The sequence below is a fragment of the Meleagris gallopavo genome, chromosome 14 (genome assembly GCF_000146605.3).
Source record: "Meleagris gallopavo isolate NT-WF06-2002-E0010 breed Aviagen turkey brand Nicholas breeding stock chromosome 14, Turkey_5.1, whole genome shotgun sequence".
In the NCBI taxonomy this organism is placed as follows: Eukaryota; Metazoa; Chordata; class Aves; order Galliformes; family Phasianidae; genus Meleagris; species Meleagris gallopavo.
In genome coordinates, this window is record NC_015024.2 from 10,687,568 (window position 1) to 10,709,468 (window position 21,901).

A 21,901-nucleotide genomic window follows, 5' to 3' on the forward strand; every position below is an offset into this window, starting at 1 on the left:
CGCCACCTCTGCTGGGATTCTGGCTCGCTCGGCATTTACTCTCTGATGGATGACAAGGCCAGAAAACACATGTCCATTCTGTGTTTTTAATAGAATGCATAATGACTTGCATTGGTAAATTATTCCCCTCCAAGGAGCACAAGCACATATCTCACACGCATCAGCGCTTCAACCAGTTATAAATGCCCTTCGTTATTGATCAAGCTGAGGCAGCACTCTGCCAACATGTAATTAAAGAAATTGTAATAACGCCAAAAAATACATTTAAGAAAGCAAACTCTTATAAAGGGGAAAAACAAACAAAATCTGAAACCCAATAATCTCAGAATAGCTAAGGAATGAGAAAAGAAATAAAAGCAAATCAGAATTGATTACAAAAAGCAGCAGTGACAATCCAGTCCACAGGACTCAACTTTTTCCTCTACCCTTCATTAGTTTTAGCAGCAGCTGGGTAAATTATCAGTGCCACCAGCAGGACACTTACACCACCACAGATATACATCCTTTCAAACCCTTCAAGTAGCAAAGCCTGGACAGAATACCTCACTTTGGTAAAAGCATCACAGTGGATCAGTTGCAAATCTGTGGTTGTGATGTCGGTGAGGCTGTGGGGACACAGTGCTGCTCATGGACACACTGCCAGGCAAGTCCCAGGCTAATCCAGTGCCAGTCGAGTTGGACTGGGTCAGCTCACAGATCCATCTTCTCACTAGGACGGTGATTACACCGCTTAAGAGACTTAATCAAAGTTATCTGTCTATCCAAATTCCGGTTTTATCATCCACAAGTAGATATAGTGCTTACTCCTTATCTGCAGTACTTCCCAGCAAGGGCACAGGAATTGATTTGTAAAGATATATAAAGGTAATTTGATAAACATGCTATAGAAAGCATTAATGTACAGCTGACACGACAGGTAATTTCAGTGCCCGTTTAAGCAACCCCAACACCCCCATGCTCTGCAGTGAATTTCACACTTGGCCTTTGGAGGGGGTGAACGAGCAGACAAATGAAGGAAAACAGAAAAGCTATCTTTTGTGGAATCAACTATCATTTTCCAGAAGCTAACAGCAAGTAGACATCTAACTTTAAGAGGTCAGGTATTGAACGCACAAGAAAACATGGCTATTCGCTTCTCGCTGCTGGGGATTTTAACTTGTGAGAGATTTACAGAAAAAAATCTACAAAGGCATAACTGTGTCACCAGAACTGAATGCAGCCAGAAAGATCAGAGCACTACGTGCCGTGTGTTCTGCTAATGGAGCCGTGCGGGTCAGGCTAACGAGAGCCCAATCTTCACACCATTGTGTCAGAAACCTCACTTGGCACTTCTTTGCATCCCCACCACTCAGAGCACCTCAGAGATCTCTACAAACAACTGAGCATCACCACCCACACATCCCCACACTCACCCCCAGCCAGGAGCAAGCCCAGACCCTCTCTGTAGACCATAGCAAAACCAGCAGAATCTGCCCTCCTCATACACAAACCTCTTGGGTTCCCAGCCCTTTTATGAGGCTTTCCAGCAGATTTATGATTCCTCTAGCTGCTTTATATGAATTTTTTTTGGCGTATTCATCAAGAACCCTGCTCTCCCCCACCTTTGCTCAGCTCATCTCCCAATTAGCTCTGAGAGTCACAGCACAGCAACAACTCGATTGGTTTTATCTCTGTAGCACTTCTCTGATGAGGTCATAACACTTCTTGCCTATTTGTCACAAACCTTCCCAAACTGAGGAATTAACCTCCAGTGAGCCTGCTGAAGCCAAGAGGTAAAACTCAACAAAAACAACTCATGTTTCATACGATTCCCTGTTAATTGCAGAGGAGTTGGACTGGATGACCTTTAAGGGTCCATTCCAACTCGTACGATTATGTGATATTTCATTTACAGTGTGCCATCCTATGATATTTTAGAACAAACCCAAATCTGTGGTCATGACAGTGCACGGGGTCTTGTACTGATCCAACCACAATAGTTTGTCACCTATTTTATCTGCTCGTTTCCACTCTAAGCAGTAGTTATATGCCTTTCTTTGATAGAAAGAAGCTATAAAAACACTTTCTAGATCTTAACAAACATTCAAATCAGCACAACTTGGAGGAACTGAGCAAAACAGAGATGGGTTATTTTTACCTCTCCTCTCTCGCTGCTTGCATCACACTCCTGCATGCATATCATGTTTCTGCAGGAGGTACTTACCATACATCTGCTTGCTTTCGTTCTGACGTTTAACACGGGCATATTTATCTGCCTGGTCAGATGCAGAGTGACAAAATGATGATATAATTCGCTAGGGTTCTTGTGGAAATAGGTTTATGGGGACTAATTCATGAAAGCAGAATTAGGATTCAACTTTCATCCTTGCTCCCGCATTTTCTGCTATCTCTTGCTCCGTCTGTAGATACAATTTTAGTTTTGACTCAGCAAACAATGAAGTATAATCTTAAGTTTTCATGTTTTCATCACTTAAACAATGTCCTGTAAACATGTTCAACAATCAGAAAGATCAAATCTATTCCATCATTCAGCTTAATCATTGACAATGGGCATCTAACTATTTAAAACCCAGGGGTCGCTGTCTTTTTATTTAGCAGTGATTTCCAAAAAGAGTGTGAAATCAATTTTTTAAACACATTTCAAACGAAAATATTTTCAACATAAAAATATGTTTGAAGTGTAAATGCACATCCAAAGCAGATCCATTTAAGTGAGACTCCACAATAAAAGCTCATATTCTTGCTAGCAACTTCCAGGTTCATTTTGCTCTCCGGTCTCAAATCAAATCTAAACTTTGAAGCTTAATAAGGGTGAAAAATCCTCGCCATGCTCAGGCCAGCAGATCCTTGCTACCAGATTCATCATGGGTTTCTACCTGACATTGCAGTGCCTACGCAGAAGGTGGGGAATACAGTGTGAGCTCTGCCCCACTGGGTCCTGCTCTGCTGACAGTGACGGCCATTATGGACACCCCCACTGCTTTTGGAAAGCACTCTGGTGTCTTCAAACAGTAAATACTAGCAAGCCAAACATTACATGTTGTGAGTATTCACATGGCACAAAATGGGGAAACTGGGAGAGGAAATGACAAAGTAATCACCCTCTAGATGTAGATGTCTATTCTGGGAAACAACCCACTTAGATCACAACATCTCCAATTAACTCAGCAACTAACGCTGCAAATGCCAAGAAGTAATTGCAAACAGCTTATCTACTTTAATGAAACTTACTATTAAAGTGTTCTTAGCAACACTAAGAGAGGTGGTGGACACCCTGCCTCTGGAGACACCCAAGCTCAGGCTGGATGGGCTCCGAGCACCTGATGGAGCTGCTGGTGTCCCCATGCATTGCAGGGGGGTTGGACCAGGGTTCCTTCCAACTCAAACAACACTTCTGATTCTGTGACTCCATTCCCCAGAGACAGCCGAGTCTGTGCTCCTGAGGGCTGAGACATAAGCTCCCATTACTGTATTTTAACAAGCTGCTCTGTCTCATCTGAGATATGGTGGCTGCCTCTGGGCATGGCCACTCTAAGATGATTCAACTCAGGTTACCTAGCACTGAAAGAAGGGTGAGTGATACGACACCATTCACATATGCATACGGGAAAAATTACTGGTGCGAGTCATAAGAAGATTTCAGCATACCCGAAATTTGAGACAGAATCATAGAATCATTAAAGTTGGAAAAGACCACTAGGATCATCCAGTCCAACTGCCTACCTACCAACAATATTGCCCAGTAGCATGTTCCTCAGTGCCACTTTACACATCTCTTGAATACCTCCAGGGACAGTGACTGAACCACCTCCCTGTGCCAGTGCCTTCACCGCTCTTTCAGAGTTTTTCCTAATATCCAGAATGGATGTATCTACCTATGTCAACTCCTTACGGTGTCTTCCTCAGAGAGGCCAGAAGGTCTTTAAATTAGAATAGACTCCAAAACAGAAACAAAGATAATCAACCAAGAGCTAGGAGAAAAAAAAGAGAAGAAAGAAAAAGGTTGATGCCTTGTTCAGCCCAGGCCCACCAAGGCCTGGAAATAAAAATAATATTACTAATAACATAGCATAATATTAGTCTGTGGCACACAACAACTGCTCAGCTGCCTCTCAGAGACGCATCTTTTGCCCTGACCCTTCAGCAGCTGCTTTTCTTCTACAGTTGCCAGCTCCTGGAGGCAAAAGCCACACATCCAATTCAATCTGGAACAAACTGAAAGCACTGTGAGTGCTACCAGAAAAGCCCACATAATCTTTCTGCTCTCTGCTGGGCCTCTCTGATGTGCCATGTTGGAAAGCAGTGGCTCTTGCAACTGCTAGTGCAACGCTGAGCAATACTTACAGCTGATTGTAATTCCAAGCTCTACACCTCTTTTCTTGGGCAATTTAACGTGGAAAGTGCCGCTGCTGGGTATGACAGACTCTATAAAACCAGAAACAGACAAAAAGAAAATAGGAGAAAAGAGTTTTCAGTGGCATGGATGGTTTCTTTGGAACCAAGAAAAAACAAGCCCATCAAACTCAGCTTTACAGGTTCGAATAAGGTTGTTATCTGATGCCCTGAGGACTTCAGGTTAAAATCTGGATTCTCATTAAAAATACATGCCCTGAACATCAAGTGAATTGCTCATATCATGCTATACTTCAAATCTGTGGCATCTTTGTCAATGTAAAATGAAAAAAACCTTTTTCTTTTAATACAGTGCTGCACACTTCAGCCAATAGCTTCAGCTCCCTTCTTGCTTCAAGACCATACGTTAGTACAGATATTCATATTAATGGTTGAATGCTTGAAGAGTAAGTAGCCTCTTCATCTACTCACTATGATTCTCTCAGCCAAGTCATGAGAAGAAGGCATTTATGGAAGGATGAAGAGGAAGGATTCTTCACTTTAGTGCACATTAGAGAACAACAGAAAATGGGAAAGGTCCTCTAAGGGTCCTCTCAGTCACTGCAGTCTAACGAAAACCTCACATATTTTTGTAAGCACAATCCCTCCTACAGGTTAGCAAAAGCACTAGTAGAGTCCAGCAGGTGCTGAGGAGCAACAAGTCCTTTGCAATTACCTGCAACATCAAATTCAATTTCGAGCACCACTTTGTTCGTCAGCGCAGCATCCCGCAGAAGCTGATTAGCTTCCTCCATAGTCCCGTCCTCAGTTGCAATGCCATTGATAGAAAGGACTCTGTCTCCCACTTGCAGCAGCCCACACCTGCAGTCCACATTGGGAAAAGAGGTAAAGGAGGCAGGGATAAAGGAGAAAAGAAGAAAAGAAACAACCCCACAACCAGCCATCAGTTACTTTTTGACAGGTAAATCTGTTAGAACACAGAAAGTAGTGACAAATCCTGCAGAATTGACCCCAGACAGATGATCATTCATTCTGCAATGTGTGTCCCAGGGCCAGTACATCCTGGAAGATCACAGGGCATGAAAGCATTGCAGCTGGCTTAACCTCAGACATACTTCACTCCCAAAACAACATTTTTTGTCATATTTCCTGCAACTTCCAAAGGAAAAAAAAACAAAACCTTCCTCTAATGAAAGTCAACACCATGACCAAGACACGCAAGTGATAAATTGCAAGGACATGTGCCCTCCTACCCTACCTAATAGTATACATCTCATTCTGTGTGCCTGCACCCACTGGAAACCAACTTAAGGGCACTGAAAATTGTGCAGAGTCCACTGCTTAATACATGGCTAATACTGAAGCTACATTCCAATGAACTCACTGAAACATCTCAGCAAATTGGATAATCATTTATCCCTTGTAATTGCATTTCTGGAAGCCAAATGTACATTGATACTGTTTTAACTGCCCTGAAAGGCCAGTATTATCCTGACATGATAGCCCGCCAGTAGAACCACAGCTGGCACTTTGGGATTCTTGGTTTAGACCCACTTTCTTGAAGAGCATAGATCAGCAGATTATTTTTTTTTTTTCCCCACTTTGGAAGTAAAATAACAACAGCAAAGCTGTTATGTTCAAGACATGCCGTTACAGTATGGTTTGTCTCCTGAGACTCTTCTGTATTTATAAGCAATGTTTATTCACACATGAACCACTACATTCACTGCCCACCCTCTTCTTCACCAGGAAGGCAATCCTGCACATTACCTCCTGCAGCTATAATCTGAACTGTGTGATGGCTCTACAAAGACAAGAGTGTAGAGTTCCCCATGTCTGGCCATGGGCAACAGGTTGTTCATCTTCATCCTCCTCCACATTCTTCATCAGAGTACATCTGTTCAGATGTTCCACTAGTCACCTATCTGGAAGGCTGTCCACTTAAGCTGAACATGAGAAAGCACTCATCCATCATTAATGTAAGCTACAGTGTGGTTTCCAAAATAGATTCAGAATTATAGGAACAAGATTCACCTCTGCATTTGGAGTTGTTTTACCACAAAGTTTTCCCTTAAAAGGATCGGCTATCCTTTTTTAAGCCTTCTCTAGAGAACCTTTATTCCCTTGCTGTTTAATGATCAAACACATTCTTTGCCCTGACCTTTCCAGACATCAACTTCGTAGATATTTCATAGAAGACTGTTTATTTATTTTTACTAACCCTTTCATCCACTCTTTGTCACTCACACCTGTTGCCACTGTAAGAAATGATGGTACTGCAGCTTCCGAGCACATGAAGGAAACATCAAAGGCAGTGGATATTGGCTGTATTATTCACCTCCAAACAACAGGATGTATATGAAAGGCCAGGTATTGAGACAAAAAACATTCACATTCAAACTGGAGAAAAATGCACAAACAACAGTTTTTGTCTGCGGCCCATCAAAAGCTCACATATGATTAGGTTTGGAGAGAGCCCAGGAAGGTTATCTTGTTAAGTGGGAAGGTATTAAACTTGCAACACATTCACTCTGCTGCCTGAGCTCATGCTACCCATGGAAAACGGGCAGCTATTTTAAGAGATGTAAATTCAGAAGTGTTTGTTCAAGGAGACCTGGATTAGGACAGACAACTCCATAGAGGATATGTGAATCCAACCTTGTGAATAATTTCATCGTTTAATTACAGTCCTTTCCTGAGCTTGCAGATATATAAGCTGCCACAAAACCATATTGGAAATACCAGCTCACAAATATGAAGGTGGTGAGTGGCACAAGAGAGAGGTCTCCTCCAGCACTGAGGAGTTTCTTGCTGTGGTCACTATGCACCATTTGGAAAGGAGGAACCAACACAGACATCACTTCATCATTTCAAGGAGGCTGTTTCAGCCACAAGAACTGGGAGATTACGGGAACCTTTTACATAGCATCAAAGCAAACATTTACCACCTTTTCCACCACAGTTGCCCTCTCACAAAACATGGTACTTCTCCATTCAAGGTAGATTTGCTGCAGTGTTTTATAAGTTCTGTTAGGTCAGAAGAATTTTATTTCTTTTAATACTGATTGAGTTGATCGTGGTGGTCTAAATCCCAGTCTTGCGGGTTAATAAAAGTTTGTGAAGTGAAGCCATAACCTCCTAGCTCCAACTACAAGAGTGAGAAGACCTGATGTGCCTTGTTAACTCTAGAATTTCACCATCAGTTTCCAACTGCCACGTGTCTCTGTGCTGGGAGAAGGGCCCTGGGAGTCAAGGCTCCTGCACACCTCTCCTTGGCTCTGCTGTGGGATCCTGCATGAAGCCCACAGCAGGCTTCCCCAGATTGATGCACGCATCTCAGAGATGGGCAGTCTCTCAGGAGATCTCACAAAGTACTTCTAGATCATGGGGAGAACTGCTTTGAAATCAGAAAGAACAAGAGTTCAAACATCTACACTGAGAGACAGCACTATGGATGTGTTGGAGTCCATGATGGGTAGATTTCCTTGGGATTGCAGAGATTTGAATTTTGTCATGACTATTTCCCTGGGCACAAAGACAGCAGCAGAATAGCAGAGGAGCCTTGCTCGACACTGAGCAGCACAAATTCAAGCTCTGGGCTGGGTGTGTGCAGAAGATTTCCTTCACTGTCATTAGTATGTGTGGTCACCCCAGCTGCAGAGCAAGCACATCACTGGCTGCAGAAGCCAATGCGTTGTGCCCTTACACACCCCCAAGCTGACCTGTATGGATTAGAGGCACACATCCATGCGTGTTTGTATATCTGTGTCTGTTTGACATCTGTGTGAGCACACTGGTGGGTGAGTCACAGCCCCCAGAAGATGAAAGCTGTGCTGATAGCATTACGCAGCTGCTGAACTTTCCTTTCGCAAACTCTTCACACTCAAAAGCCAGAAATACGATGATCAAACAGCTGTCTGAATACAGCTAGGAAACATGTAACGCAGCAGGAAGCATTGATTTTGGATACCGAGATGGACAAGGCAGATATTCTTCCACTGCTGTCTATGACAGCTGAGGGAAGATGGACAGACAGCTGTTTGTTTGGAGGCAGCCAAGAAAGGAAGAAATGTGCTGTCTCATTTGATCCTCCCTGCTGATAACCAGGGACAGACCACTGTCTCATTCTGATCCCAAAGGCTTCATCTTGCACCCAGGAAACAAATCAAGGTGTGGAGTGGGAAAGTTTGTTAGAGACAGGGATCAATGAAGTGTCTACCTTCCAGAGAGGAAAAGCAGCACAGTCTAGGAAAGGAAGAAATACACTGCAGAGATTTAATCCCCAAATCAAATCCATACAGACAGGGTTGCTCCCTTCCACCACAAAGCAGAGGGCAGCAGCCAGGGGAGTGTGAATCCTGCTGGGTGGGAGCCGCGAGGGAGAGCAGTGTGTGGCACACTGAGACAGGCCGGGCTGTGTCATGAGGCTTTGCTTTCACACCGGCTTTGGCAAGGGGACAAAGCAAAGCCAGGCAGCTTGCAGCACATCTCCCTTCTCCCCTGGGACAGCAGGCATTGTTGCTGCCTGATTTATAAAAGAAGTTCAGTGCTTTGCAGTGTGAGCCGACTTCACCCTGGTAATAGAGGATAAAAATCCAAAATGCCACCACTTTCATCGTTGTTTGGAATCAAATGAACAAAAAGCATAAAAGGCTTTTAAAACCCCTCTTAACCTGCATCACTTGGGACAATGCACTTTCCTATGCCAGTTCCATGTCCCTGTGCTCCCTACCTGGACTCACACACTCATGATGATCTCTACCACCCTGCCACAACCAGGGATCAGATGGCACGAGAAGGCAACACCAGTCCCACGCTGGGACCTGGTCTATCCAGCAAGACTAACATCATTCAAGGGCATCTACACCAGCAAAGACTTTGGAAGAATTTTAACCACGGCTCCCACGCTGAGGTTCAGCCCCTGCAGGGCTCATTGCTCTCGGTATCCTCAGGGTCACACACAGCAGCAATGCTGCTCCTTCATTCTACTATTTCCCAGCATTTTCTGCTATTTTTCCAGATCCTACACCAGAGCTCTCCTTGGTGGTTCAAAACTTTTAGGTCAATTTATACAGCTGGATTCTACCACAATAAAACCAAGCAGATAACACTTTCCAGGGCTCACTTATATACCTTTTTTCCTCTTTCTGCAACCAGACAAAAGCTTTATCTTTCAACAAGAAAGAAAAAAAAAAAAGCAAAACAAAAGGGATGGGAATGGTGCTCACACACAGACACACACTCCCTCCTCTGAGAACAGCCACGGCCTGGTGCCAAGACGTTCACCTGGGATGCGAGGGAGGCCGCGGTCAGCCGACGAGTGCAGAAATGGCAGTGACAGTAAACCATGCCCAGTGAAGAATGGGAGATATTACAAAGATGACAGTAAATATCTAAATGAGCCTCTGAGGAGAGAAAACAAACCAAACCATGAAATGGTCAGCAGCAGCACCATCAGCATCCAAGGGCAAGGTCTCTAACCTCTCTGCCGGGCTGTCAGGCTCAATAAAACGGACGAGAGGTGGGGAGGACAGGGTTTCAGTAGCAAAGATGCCTCCCTGGAGCTGAAGTCCGAAGCCGTTCAAAGGGTCTCCCCTGAGCACCACCTCTGTCGTCTCCGTGTGGACTATCTGCCCACCAGGACCCACCGTGCTGGAGGCCAACGACACTGAGAGGAGAAAAGAGGCAGAAGTTAGGGCAGCCATAGTCACAGGCGGTGCCAAGGGGAGATCAAGGCCTATACCAGCCAACAGCCAGCAAGGTGAGCACAGCATCATGTCCAACCCATCCCCAGCCCACCACCACACTTACATGAGCTCTTGTGCTCCTTCTTCTTCTGCCTCCTCCTCAGCATGGTGGTGCGGGGGCTCATGGGGTGGGAGCTGCGAGGTAGCGTGTTCGAGTTCTGGCAGGGGAAGCCCTGCGCATTCATGGTGGGAGATGAGAAGTTGGCGGCCACCAGAGCTGGGGATATACAGAGCATGTTAAGGATGCAGTGTGCTCACCTAATGAGTGTTCCCTGAACTCCTATTGGTTTTGAACTACCTCCTTCTCAGCTTCAGGGCTGGGAAACCACAGCTTCAACTATCCGCTGAGCAATGAGGCTCCCTTGCTTGCTTCCCAATTCTGAGATACATCTTGCACCAGTAAGACTGAGCTGGGTGCATTGGAGTTCCACATCCCTACATATCACCAGAGCTACCCTCCTTGGCTCACAGCAACTCAAGTTTTTGCCTCGTCTATATGAAGTGTGGGACTAAAGGATGAGAACAAAGGGTCTGCCCAGCATTCTGCTCTGATTGAAGTTAGCAGCTCTGTGTGTGGGCTGTAGGTACCGATTTTGCACCAGATACTGATTTTGCACCTCAGCAGTGCACCTATGAGGAGAGATCCAACCGACCTTGAAGGGAATAAGTGATGCCTCAGGCTACTGAGTTGGATGTAGAGCAAATGGAGAGGCACAAGACAAATGAACACACGTAAGGATGGGGGCAACACCGTGCACAGGGGTTACATTTGCAATAGTCCTGTCCAGACGTCTGGTTCCAAGTGGGTGTCTTGCAGTGCCCAGGGTGGTGGGTGTGACAGTAGTTGACACAGGGGTCCCAGCAGTGGTGGTGGTCACTCTTCTGCACCTTGACTGATGTCACCCAGGAGAGCAGAAATCACCACAGGCATGGAGAAATGAGAGAAAGAAAAGGTAAGAAGCTGGGAGATTGTAGAGAGGAGACTCACACTGCTTTTGAACAAGTCAAGGAGCAAGCACAAAGTGTCAAACACCAGCAGCAAAAATGCATCCCCATGTAACCTCATGACACTTAATGCAAAGTGGCAGAAATTTACCCATGCCCCTCAAAAAACTCTGTGTCCTGAGCCAACAGCCTGACTAAGCCGTGCTGGCAGCACACAGATGTCATTATCATTTGCAGGCTGCTGTGCGACGTGCAGAAGCTGCCTCCAGCCACAAGTTTCCAACAGAGGCCATCAGCATTATCCAACAGCACTGGGGAAACCTCCATGTGCTGCTTCCCACCTTGTTGCCCTCCCCAGATGAAGCTCAATGCCAAGCGGTGCTTCCAGCACTTCACTTGGCTTCAGCATTTGGGTGCTTAGCAGCTGCTCTTGGCCAGGAATCCATGGCAGGGTGCACATATGGAAAAGAGAGCAGCAGTGGGCCAACTCCAGCTTACCAGAACAAAAGGGATTTTATACACTGCTGCTTAAAGGCAATTACACAAGGCCACCAACACAGGAAGAGCTGCCAGTGCTATGGCAAACAATAAATTAAGATGTGGCACCAACATGGCAGACCCTATTCAAGGCCATACAACTGCTTTAGTTTCCACCCTAAATCCACCCCAGCACATATTAGCAGAGATCTTCTGCAGCATGACATCCACTGCCCAGAAATCCCTTGTCCCAGGGGATGTGGCTTTGTTTTCATCAGGTAGTGATGCCACAAATCCTCTCTGCAGTGGCCAAAACACACCCTCAGGCACAGGTCCTTCCTCTCACTGACGCCCCTTTTGCTCATGGAGAGCGTGGGTTCAATTGTCCTTGCCCAGGAGCACTGGGATTGCTCTCCTGAATCCCTGCACCGTGCTGTCAAGACAGCTCTCAACCTTCCCACCACTGGTGCTTACTAGCAACCACCCTTCCCAAATGAAACCTCCTCTGTGCTCTTCCTGTAGGTGGGAACTCCCCCAGCACAGGCTCTACTGAGCTTTCTGAGGGTGCAAACCAGGGAGGACGACTCAGCTCAACCCAGAGTGTCCGCCAGAGCGCTCTTCTAAAGATCATCACTTTGTGCCTTTATCAATGAAAATCCATCTTGTGTACATGCAACACAGGTATCAAATCACTTAGTTCAGATTTTCTGGCCGAAACAGCGATTATTTTAAAATCTTTGTTTTACTGACTTTAGCATTTACTCTATCAAGCTCTTAAAACATCCACTTTCAGCTCTGGCATTTCTATTTTGTGAATTCAAAAGCAATCTCAGAGTCAGGAGGCTTTTAAAAACAATCATCAAATGAGTAAATGGAGCTGAATCCAGTCAAAAAAGAGAATTCTTAATAAAATTAAATACTTAGAATATGAGTGACAGAGCTTAAGGGCATATATATAAAACAGTTTAATCCATTCATATCCATTTGTCTTTAAATTCTCAGCCTATAGCTGACACAACAGAAAAAAATGCCTATGAAACTTGGATATCATTGCAGAGGGGAAGAAAATAGGTTTTGGACAATCTGGGGATAAAAACCTACAAGAGCCTTCCCCATACTTCCCATGCTTTTCACCAGCCATCCCAGCACTGCTCCTGGGCACCATCCGCTCCCACTGATCTAGTGAGCATAATCCTCCCACAATCTTTCCAAATGCCCCCGGAGCAGCAGAGAAAGCTAACTCCATTTGACAAATCCTGTGCTTCAGCATTAGACCACAAAGACTGTATTTTTTTCCTGCCCTATGATCTCTCACGTCCTTAAGAGTTTAACCAAAGTGGGGACACTCTGATCTGATGTGTGGAGGTATGGGTAAAAAGCCTCTAGAACACACAGAGCTATCCTTCCACAGATCTTCCTTCTCCTGATGCTGCTGAATGCATACATCCTGAATGGAGATTAAGACCAGGGCACAAATGGAAGAAGTAGAATAGTTCATTTTAACAGCCGTTGAAAAAGGATTATAGCTTTCCATTTTGTCTTGGGCACAAAGGTCAAGTGATCTGTCCCCTTTGTTAAACAGCTTTAATTCTGCACAAATGGGACTGGATGTGTAAGAGATTTATTTCTAGACACGAAGATGTTATTAGATTCTATGTTTTACTGCATCATATTAAAAAAGACAACACAGATAATTTCTTCCTTTCACCAAACCTCCCTAGAAGAGAGTAGAAAAGGAAGTGGGCCCGTAGCTCTTATGCATCAATATTATTAAAATGCACACACACAAAGGAAAGGTGTTGGAAAATGGTTGCAGAAGGGGGTGAGACAGAAACAGCTGAAATACAAGATCTCCAATATGGACAATAAGGGTGGTGAGGCACTGGCACAGGCTGCCCAGAGATGTGGTAGTGCCCCATCTCTGCAGACAGCCAAGGTCAGGCTGGATGGGCTTTGAGCACCTGATGGAGCTGTGAATGTCCCTGTTCACTGCAAGAGAGTTGGACCAGATGGCTTTTAAGGGTCCCATCCAACTCAAAGGATTCCATGATTCTATGACTAACAAAACTGCAGGCAAGAGTTGCAACAAATCTATTAATAGTGAGGCTAATTTCACAAATCTGTATATAGGAGAGCCTGAGTCAGCCCCTTACATGGAAGGAGAAACTAAAGGTAGGCAACAAGGATGCTCACAGAGTGAATTCCTAATGATGTTTGAAATTCACAGGTATTCGATGCTTGATGAGCCAGAATTTGTTTCTAGTATTTCTCTGAGGGGAAAAAAAAAAACAACACAGCAGCAGTTCTCATTCACAGGCTGGTCCAGAAAATGAACGCTTGTGTTTCAGCTTTGTTTCCTATGGAAGTCCAGTGGAATCCTGTCTAGCTGCTGACACGTCCTTTACAAAGCCTTACTAGGCAAGCAGATGAAAGCTGAGCTTGGAAACACATTTGCCAGCACCAATGCTGCTTCCTCCCTCTCCATTAAAGTCTCTTATCTGAGGTACTAAGAAAGCGGCTTGCACAGCACTCAGCATTGCAAAACTCTGGGATTCCCAACGCCAATTTTCCTATTCAACCACAGATGCTACCTTTTTTTTCCTATTCACATCCTTGAACATCATCTAATCACGTGCATTTCATCAAAATATATTTTTTTCCCCTCCACAGATGTCTGCCTTTGGAGTTTATTACCAGCATTCAAAAGCAATGAGAGCCACAGTAGGGACCTCAACCGAGTTTTGAGAGCAACCAACAGCATTTGCATGGACATACCTGTTTCTGGGGGCTTCAAAGGCATCCTGCTTTGGTGAACAGGTAATATCTCCAGCTTGACGTTTTCTGAGGTGGCAGCTAAAAGCTGAGTTGCCTCTAGTAAGGAGCAGTGCTCTGTGCTTGTGCCATCAATGGAGAGAATATGGTCACCAACATGCAGTGCTCCACATCTGCAAAGGAAATAGCAAGAGTCAAAATTCACGTCCTTGTGGTTGCAAGCAGAAATGGACAAATTCCACCTGTTTTGCTTCATCTGAATGTATTTCCACATCTGCTTTTACATTCAGTTTGAACATCAGGTTCAAGCATTGACAAAAATACCAACTCCAATGGTCCAAGTCTACATCAGTGCCTTGGGAAAGATCTTTTATGTTTTCAGTAGTGCACGGTCATAGCCAAACTGGGTGTTCAACCAACAGTAAGCCCTACCTACCTGCTCTAAACAGGATGTTCCACAGCTCCAGGACAGTCAGATCTGAGGTTTTTAAATCACAGCTCAGCTTATATATGCCATGAGCTACATTCATTCACAGTGAAGAGTGTCCACCCATGTTAGGTCAGATATTTTTAGCATGCTTATTGCTACGAACACGTGGACATGGCCAGTTCAAGGCAAGGTGGGGAAGAATGACATATGACCAAAAAGGGAACTGAAATGCAGTGAAGAATGGAGAACTGGACCAGTCTGTTCAGTTCTGTACCTGTCCACCACGCTGGCTGGCTTGATCTTATCAATGACAATGACCTGCTTGTTCCGATGCGTGCTTGTTGTCAGTGTGATTCCTAGCGTGGATCCTGGAGTCTTTGCTATTTCAACTAGTAGAGGTCCTGAAGCATTTGTTACAGTGTCTGCAAAACGAGAGAGAAGACTCTTTTCATACAGCCTTTTGCAGTAGCAAAATGTAAAACACAGAAGCAAACAAAGAGATGGCCAGTTCTGCTGACCTGATTGTGCTTGATGGTTTGGACATCCTATAACCTCACAACTCTGCATCACATAGCAAGTTAACAAAGAAGGAAATTCAAGAAGTAAAATTGCTTCTGCACAGAGTATGTATGAGAGTGAAGAGAGATTACAAAATTCACTCATGGAAATCACCCTCTTGCCTCTCGTTTTTAGGTTAAATAACAAGATCAATGAAGAGAATGCTCAAAGTCTGTGCTGCCATCACATCATCCATATTAAAAGAGAAGCACAAAAAGGAAAGATCACAAGGACATCATTGTTTGAGAGTTCTTTCTAAACAAACTCAAAAAGGTCCAAAGGAAAGAGGATCCCATTTCCTGAGGCATTCAGAAGCTTCACATGCTGAAGACCAGCATAAGTTAACACCTCCTGGCTACTCCAGCACCAGCTCTGCAGTATCACTGCATGTTTCTGCCTGAGGGAGCAGGCACAGAGCTTCCTACCACATGCTTTGTTTAGTTTGACTTCCATGAGAGCACTACATGGAAACCCAAACATCAGCTTCAAAGGAAGGGCTGCCAAAGCCCCCTGAGATCCTGATGCCTCCTCAGCCCTTCATTATTCATGGTGAGGCTTTTCTCTTCCAAAGCTCTGCTCCACTAAAAGCACTGATGCTACTTGGCTCCAAAAGCGTGATGCATGGCTCATTCTAGCACTCTGATAAATGGGAGCATTGATGAAGATCCTGAAAACCAAGCTGCAGCCAGGTCATTCCTGAGATTTGTTGAAGATTCTGAGTCTCTGGAGACAGATTTTTGGTTGTGTGGGGGATCAGCCAGGGTATCAATAGACTATGGTCTACTCATAGTGTCCTTTTTCCAGGGGGAGGAAGAAGGAAGGAGCGATAGCGAAGACTAGGCAAGGCTTCAAATGAAACACAATTTACTCTCAGCTGAAAAGGACTACTGGACAGACCTGCAGGCCCTGGCTCAAAGCACAGCTCCAGCTCAATAAAAAAGTGCCCAAAGCACTTGAGTAAAGCCTGCGGAAGGTGCACTGAAGCTTTAATTAGCAAAGGAAGCACCAATAGACCAAGGACCTCCAACAGCATCAGCTACATGTTGGTATGGCAGCCCATGTGCATCCAGCACACATCCTCTGAAAGCGATTCACACACATACGTTTCCTTCAGCCAAAGGGAGGAAGGTAGGAAAACTGGTTGTGGAAACCGAATGCTGGGGTGCTAGACCTCAGTTATGTTTGCAATGAAAATACGTCCCTTCCTTCAGCCCACGGCCCTTCTCAACCCTGCACAGCACGGGCCATCCTGACATCCCTTTAATCTTCATCGCTGGTGCCACAGACAAAGCAACACATTCAAATACATTTTATAGAAGCATCTGATTGAGAAATACCAGCTGAGCCACTAAGGTTTGACTCAAATCAAAGGTCAAGAGCCTGCAATTTAGCAACATTTGTGAGGCTTGATTAACACAGGGCTGTTACACCCAAGCTAATTTAAAACGAAATGCTGAGAGGACAGGGCAGGGCATGCAGTAACCTTCGGGCAGGGAGTCAGTGCACACTGCTGCTTTGGCACCTGCCCCATCAGGCACGTCTGCAACCTCTTCAAGCATCCATGGAAAAGACGCAGCTCTTCTGTGTTCCAAAAGAAAGGCATCTGCTTATTGCCATGTTTATCTGGCATCAGCCAAGGGCCATGTGTCCCAGCCCCCTCGCCTAGAGCTAGTTTTCTAAGTGTAGTGCTCCCTTCTGGCTGCTTGCATTCCCATACTGCTTCCAGTAGCTGTTTTTCCCTTCCCTCATCATTGTCCCTCAGTTGGTAAAGAGAATGTCTGTAGTAATTGTGATCTGGGGACAAAGCACTCATCTCTGATTGCAGTTATTAGCTGTTGCCTGGCAAAATCAGCTGCAAACATTATTAAGCTACAAATACTACATCATCTTGCTTTACGGGGGTGGGGAAAAGCAATCTATGAAGAAACTAGCTAAAAAGGGGCTGTTTTAAACCTTCTTGAGAACTATCCAGTTGTGGCCCACTGTATAGCAGCACAAGAAGAATCACTGCACAGAACCTGACTTTGCTTGTGTTCACTCAACCCTGCCAGCTTTAGGTGGGAGAGTTACTCAAGAAGAAATACCGAGACACTTTAACAGCTATTTTTGCTTCAAGTCTAAGTCTAAAACAATCAGCTTTCTGCAGCATAGGCATCAAGGGACCATACAAACAACAAAAATCCAAAAAGCCCATTACTCATGCACCACTAAGTGTTTGCTTTTATTCAGACTGGAAAGCTCTGTGCTAACTGCTGCTCCCCAGAGAGAACAGCCGTCACTGACCTCTGCTGAACTACTGCAATCAAAATCATTTCCAGAGGTAGAAAACAGAATTTAGGTATTTTTGCCCTGAGAGTGAGTACTCCATCCGTGGAGGTGCTCAAGGCCAGGCTGGATGGGGCCGTGGGCAAGCTGAGCTAGTGGCAACCAGCCCATGGCACGGGATTGGAACTCAAAGATCTTTAGGTTCTCCTCCAACATAAACTGTTCTATGATTTTCTGTTTTCCATAATTTAAGGCTTTCCTCTTTTTCTTGAATGCCAGCCAATCTCTAAAGAGCAGCTGCTCTGTAACATGGCAGAAGCCAGGCAGCACACAGGTAGCTGCAGAGACATTGGGTTTTCCTTCCAGCTCTCCCAGCAGAGCACGTGTCAGTGTGATACATGGCTGCCCTGCTCCTGGCAGCCTCTCCACACAGGGACACAGCTCTAAAATCAGTACGTCCATCTTTGCAGTGTTTGTTGTGAAAGGAAGGGCAGTTTGGGAAAAAGAGGCTGAGAAAGAAACAGAAAGCCTTCAGGAATTGCAGAAGGATTTCCATTAGTCTACAGCATCTCTCCTGCACGTTGCATGGAACAAGTCCTGGCGTTCTCAGCTCTGTTTGCTCAGCAGTGGGAAGGTATTAAACTCCTTTTGACTTGCTTCCTCGCTGGTAAATCAGAAAATAACCTGATCCACTCCTGCTCCTTGCTGGATCTCAGGCTCCCACGTGCTGTGCTGGTTTGTGAGATTTGCAGAAGAGACTCCAAGCTACTCCAGCTTGCAGCTCCAGCGGAGGCAGAAAACCCTCTGGAGACAGAGCTGCAACATCAAATCTGAGCACAAAGCTCACTGAGCTTCCAGAGCCAACACAGCTTCGGACTCAGTGGTAACCTAAAACTCATTAACTACGCTCCCTGCAGTAACAGCTGTGTGTCACAAAGCCAGCTCAAAATGACTTTATAGTAGCTAATAATAAACTCTTTCCCAGAGCGTGAATCTGAAAATCAAATGGAAAAAATATATATAATGCCCTCAAACTTGGTATCCACTGTGTAGATAGATCATTTTTAGAAATAGCCATCCTCTGCCCTCCAGTAAGTTCTGTCTTCTCCAGGGTCAGTCAGTTGGACGGCCCTCATTTATTTCAGAAGCAGATCTGAACTGAAAGTTCTAAGAAAAGAAACAGCTCTAGAATTAAACAGGGTCAAAATTCAGAAGCCAAGCCACAGCAATCCAATGCCTGCTCACAGCTCATTGCCCTGCACACATCTAATATCGGTATTTTCAGTGCTGGCAGAGCGCCGACATTCCAGCCCACTTCAATTCCAACTTCTCCTACATTAGAAACTCCTTTTTTCCTCCTCTTCTAAAATCAGTCAACATTCCCACTGGGACACGTCATCAGATAAGGGCATTTCAAATACCTTCAGCTAAGGCAGCTTTGAACTCGACTCCCTACTCCCACATAGACAGCAACTTTTCCACTGAAATCAAGTGACCCCACAGTTGACTCTAGCCCCACATACCCTGCAGGCAGTCAGAGCAAATGCCACCCCAGTAATCCCAGCCTTACCCATGATGGTCACATCATACTCGATCTGGAAGAGTGCCTCCTGGCTGCACTGCCTCAGGATGTTGAGGGCGTCAGCGTGGGTCACACTGTGCAGAGGGATCCCATCAACGCTCAGCAGCCTGTCCCCGATTTTCAAGGACCCTTCTCTACAGGAAACCACAGGCAAAAGTTACGTTTTTTTTGTTTTTGTTTTTTTTTTGTCATTTATGTATTTATATACGTGTGAGTGTGTGTGTGTGTGTGTGTGTATATATAATGACAATTAATTTGATCCTGAGGAGTTGATAGCTTGGGTTATTTATAGTGTCAGGCCCACCACGTTAAATTAGGCTGCTTCTGGCTTTCTAACATAGCATCAGCTCTTCATCTGCACAGGGTTAATTAAGTGGCTGCCTGTGGAAGAGGAGCCTCTGATGTTTCCAAAGATAGGTCACCCTATGAGCACCAGATCCATTCTCCCCTGCACACCAAGGTTTCCATTCCACCTCTGCAGGACCAACACAAAAGGCCTTGGGGAGAACCAAGCAAGGAGGACGAGAAGGATGTTTGTCCAAAAGTGCAGTGAAAGCTGCTAGTCTGTTCTGTGACAGCAAATGCTGGAGGTGCAGTACCTGTCTGCTGGGCCACCCGGCCTCACATAGGTGAGGACAAGCGGTCTGGACTTGTGCCAGTCTTCATGGGCTCCCCCTGTAAGCAAACCAGGAAAGCTGTAAGTCACTGGAGGTTTGAGACTCTGAATGAGAGTGCTGAGAAAGTAGAGACATTTATCATATAACAGCTGACACAGCTCGAAAGCAAAGAGTGCCCTACATTAGGAAGCCAGCAGGCCTTCAAGGCTGCACAAGCTGCTCTCTGGGGCACACTTTTGCTTCTCGTCTGTGGTGTGACATTCACCTTCTTTCTTTTCTTTTCCTGATTCCCAAATCATCTCTGCCAGTGTTTGTACCCCATTCATTTCTCAGCAGAGAAGCCACTAACCTCTGAGCACAAAGCCAAAGCTGTTGCCTTCCTTGTAGAGGGACACCTCAATGGTCTTGGGAATAATGCCAGCACTGCTTTCTGGCACTAAAGGAAGAGAGAACAACTTGGTTACCCCCAGACAAACCTTTTCCATGCCTCTCTGCAAGATAATAACAAAACTCAGCCAAATATCACTAAAATAAAAATCCATCCCTTATTGTATCTTCCCCGTTTAGAGGCACAAAACCCAATCTAGACAGTCTAAATCTTTGCTAGAGCCAACCACCATGGTCAGGGATGATTTGACCAGCTCAGCGTTGTGTGTTTTCTCTCAAGTCTGTCTTGGCTAATACTCTGACATTCAAGTAAAACCCTCCCGTTTATCAACCAGCTTTAATGTGTTCAGCATTACTCAAAGCCCAGAAGCTTATGCCACGGATGGAAACTTACTTGAAAAAAAAACAACAAACAGAAGCAGTGTAAGGAGTCGAGCCACCGGTTGACCTTAAAGAAAATGAAAATCCCAAATCCTCAGTGCAAAAGGTTGAGGGTTTTTTTCCCTTCCCTCCTACATTTTGACTTTAAAAAAAGATTAAGTGAATCCTTTAAACTGATCCTAGGGGCAATTCAGTAATTTTATATTAAATACACAGTACTATTTAATGTACAAAAGTAAAGAGAAAAAGAAAGAAAACTGTTTCTGCCTCTTGCCATCTGCTGCTATTTAATGATTTATTAAAGTACTGCTGTGAATATGAGACAATTTTCCAATCTTCTCCATCCAAAATGGTGCACGGCATTTTAGCCTCATCTACTCCAAAAAGATCAATTCACAGTCTTCAAACAGCTGCAACAAACGGCCACAGGGATGACCAGAGAAGCAGGAGGCACTCAGGCACATCCACACCAGCCCTTCCCCTGGCTCAGAAGGGGTTTTGGAAGCCAGTCTCCCTTCCATGCTCAGTGATCAAGTTGGTCCTCGCTGCCAAGCACCCCAAGGGCTTGGGACCTGCCCCATTTAGGGTTAAACTCACCCCAAAGATGCACAGCTGAGGCATGGTACCCACGTGCAGACAGGCAACCCTGGGGACCAGGCTGCAGCAAGGCCAAATATATTCCCAGATCAGAGCCCTGCACAGCTGCTCTGCTCCTGCACTGAGTGCTGACAGGGATGCAGCCTAGATATACTTCAAAAGGGAAAAGCTTGGGGCACAAGAGAGCTCTCATACCAAGAGAAGGGCATAAAGCATCCACAAACAAGTTAGGAAACGGTCCAATTTCTGTCCTAAGCATCCAAGCATGAAGTTCTGCAGCAGTCTTTCATAAGAACAGTGGGAGCAGAGAAACCTCAGCTAGAATTAATGCAGGGCTTGGTTTATTCATGAAAGAGATGATATGACACAGTGGCCTGAAAACTAGACTTAGACTTGGTCTCTTCCAAAGCAGGAAATTATAAAGTGGGGAGAAAAATGGAAACCCACGCACACAAGCTATTGAATTGCACTACATTTCTGCTTTTTGCCTGGGGAGAAAGAAGCGAGTGCACACAGCAACAGGAAACCCTCACCACAGATAAAAGCACACGAGCAACCAACAATGAACTGGAGCCAGGCAACAGCGGACAATTCCTTGTATTTTGCAGTGTCTTTGTTTGGATTAGTCATAAACAGCATCAATAATCCCATCTGAGAAAAGTCCCTATTTCAGTGTGTTCTTCCTGCTCAATCAGAACGGAGACATTTTGCCTCACTGCTATTGATTGAGCTATGCGGTATTGGCACTGCTCCTCAGCTGGAAGGACAGCTGATCAGATTCCTAATAGCC

The 21,901-nt window shown here is 45.1% G+C and overlaps 1 protein-coding gene across 4 annotated transcripts in view; it reads right to left on the reverse strand.

The window, feature by feature from the left end:
* GRIP2 (glutamate receptor interacting protein 2) overlaps positions 1–21,901 on the reverse strand; it is an 89,188-nt gene that overhangs the window by 21,675 nt on the left and 45,612 nt on the right. For all 4 annotated transcript variants that reach the window (XR_004161313.1, XM_031555580.1, XM_031555581.1 and 1 more), the window contains exons 5-14: positions 20,096–20,182; positions 19,729–19,804; positions 19,118–19,263; positions 14,999–15,146; positions 14,298–14,467; positions 10,868–10,993; positions 10,165–10,317; positions 9,835–10,021; positions 5,069–5,214; positions 4,345–4,425 (exon numbers count right to left, since the gene is read on the reverse strand). Coding sequence is in view for 3 of the 4 variants with exons in the window: in XM_031555580.1 (XP_031411440.1) it covers positions 4,345–4,425; positions 5,069–5,214; positions 9,835–10,021; positions 10,165–10,317; positions 10,868–10,993; positions 14,298–14,467; positions 14,999–15,146; positions 19,118–19,263; positions 19,729–19,804; positions 20,096–20,182 (1,320 nt within the window). In the remaining variant the exon portion in view is untranslated. The remainder of the gene's footprint in view (positions 1–4,344; positions 4,426–5,068; positions 5,215–9,834; positions 10,022–10,164; positions 10,318–10,867; positions 10,994–14,297; positions 14,468–14,998; positions 15,147–19,117; positions 19,264–19,728; positions 19,805–20,095; positions 20,183–21,901) is intronic.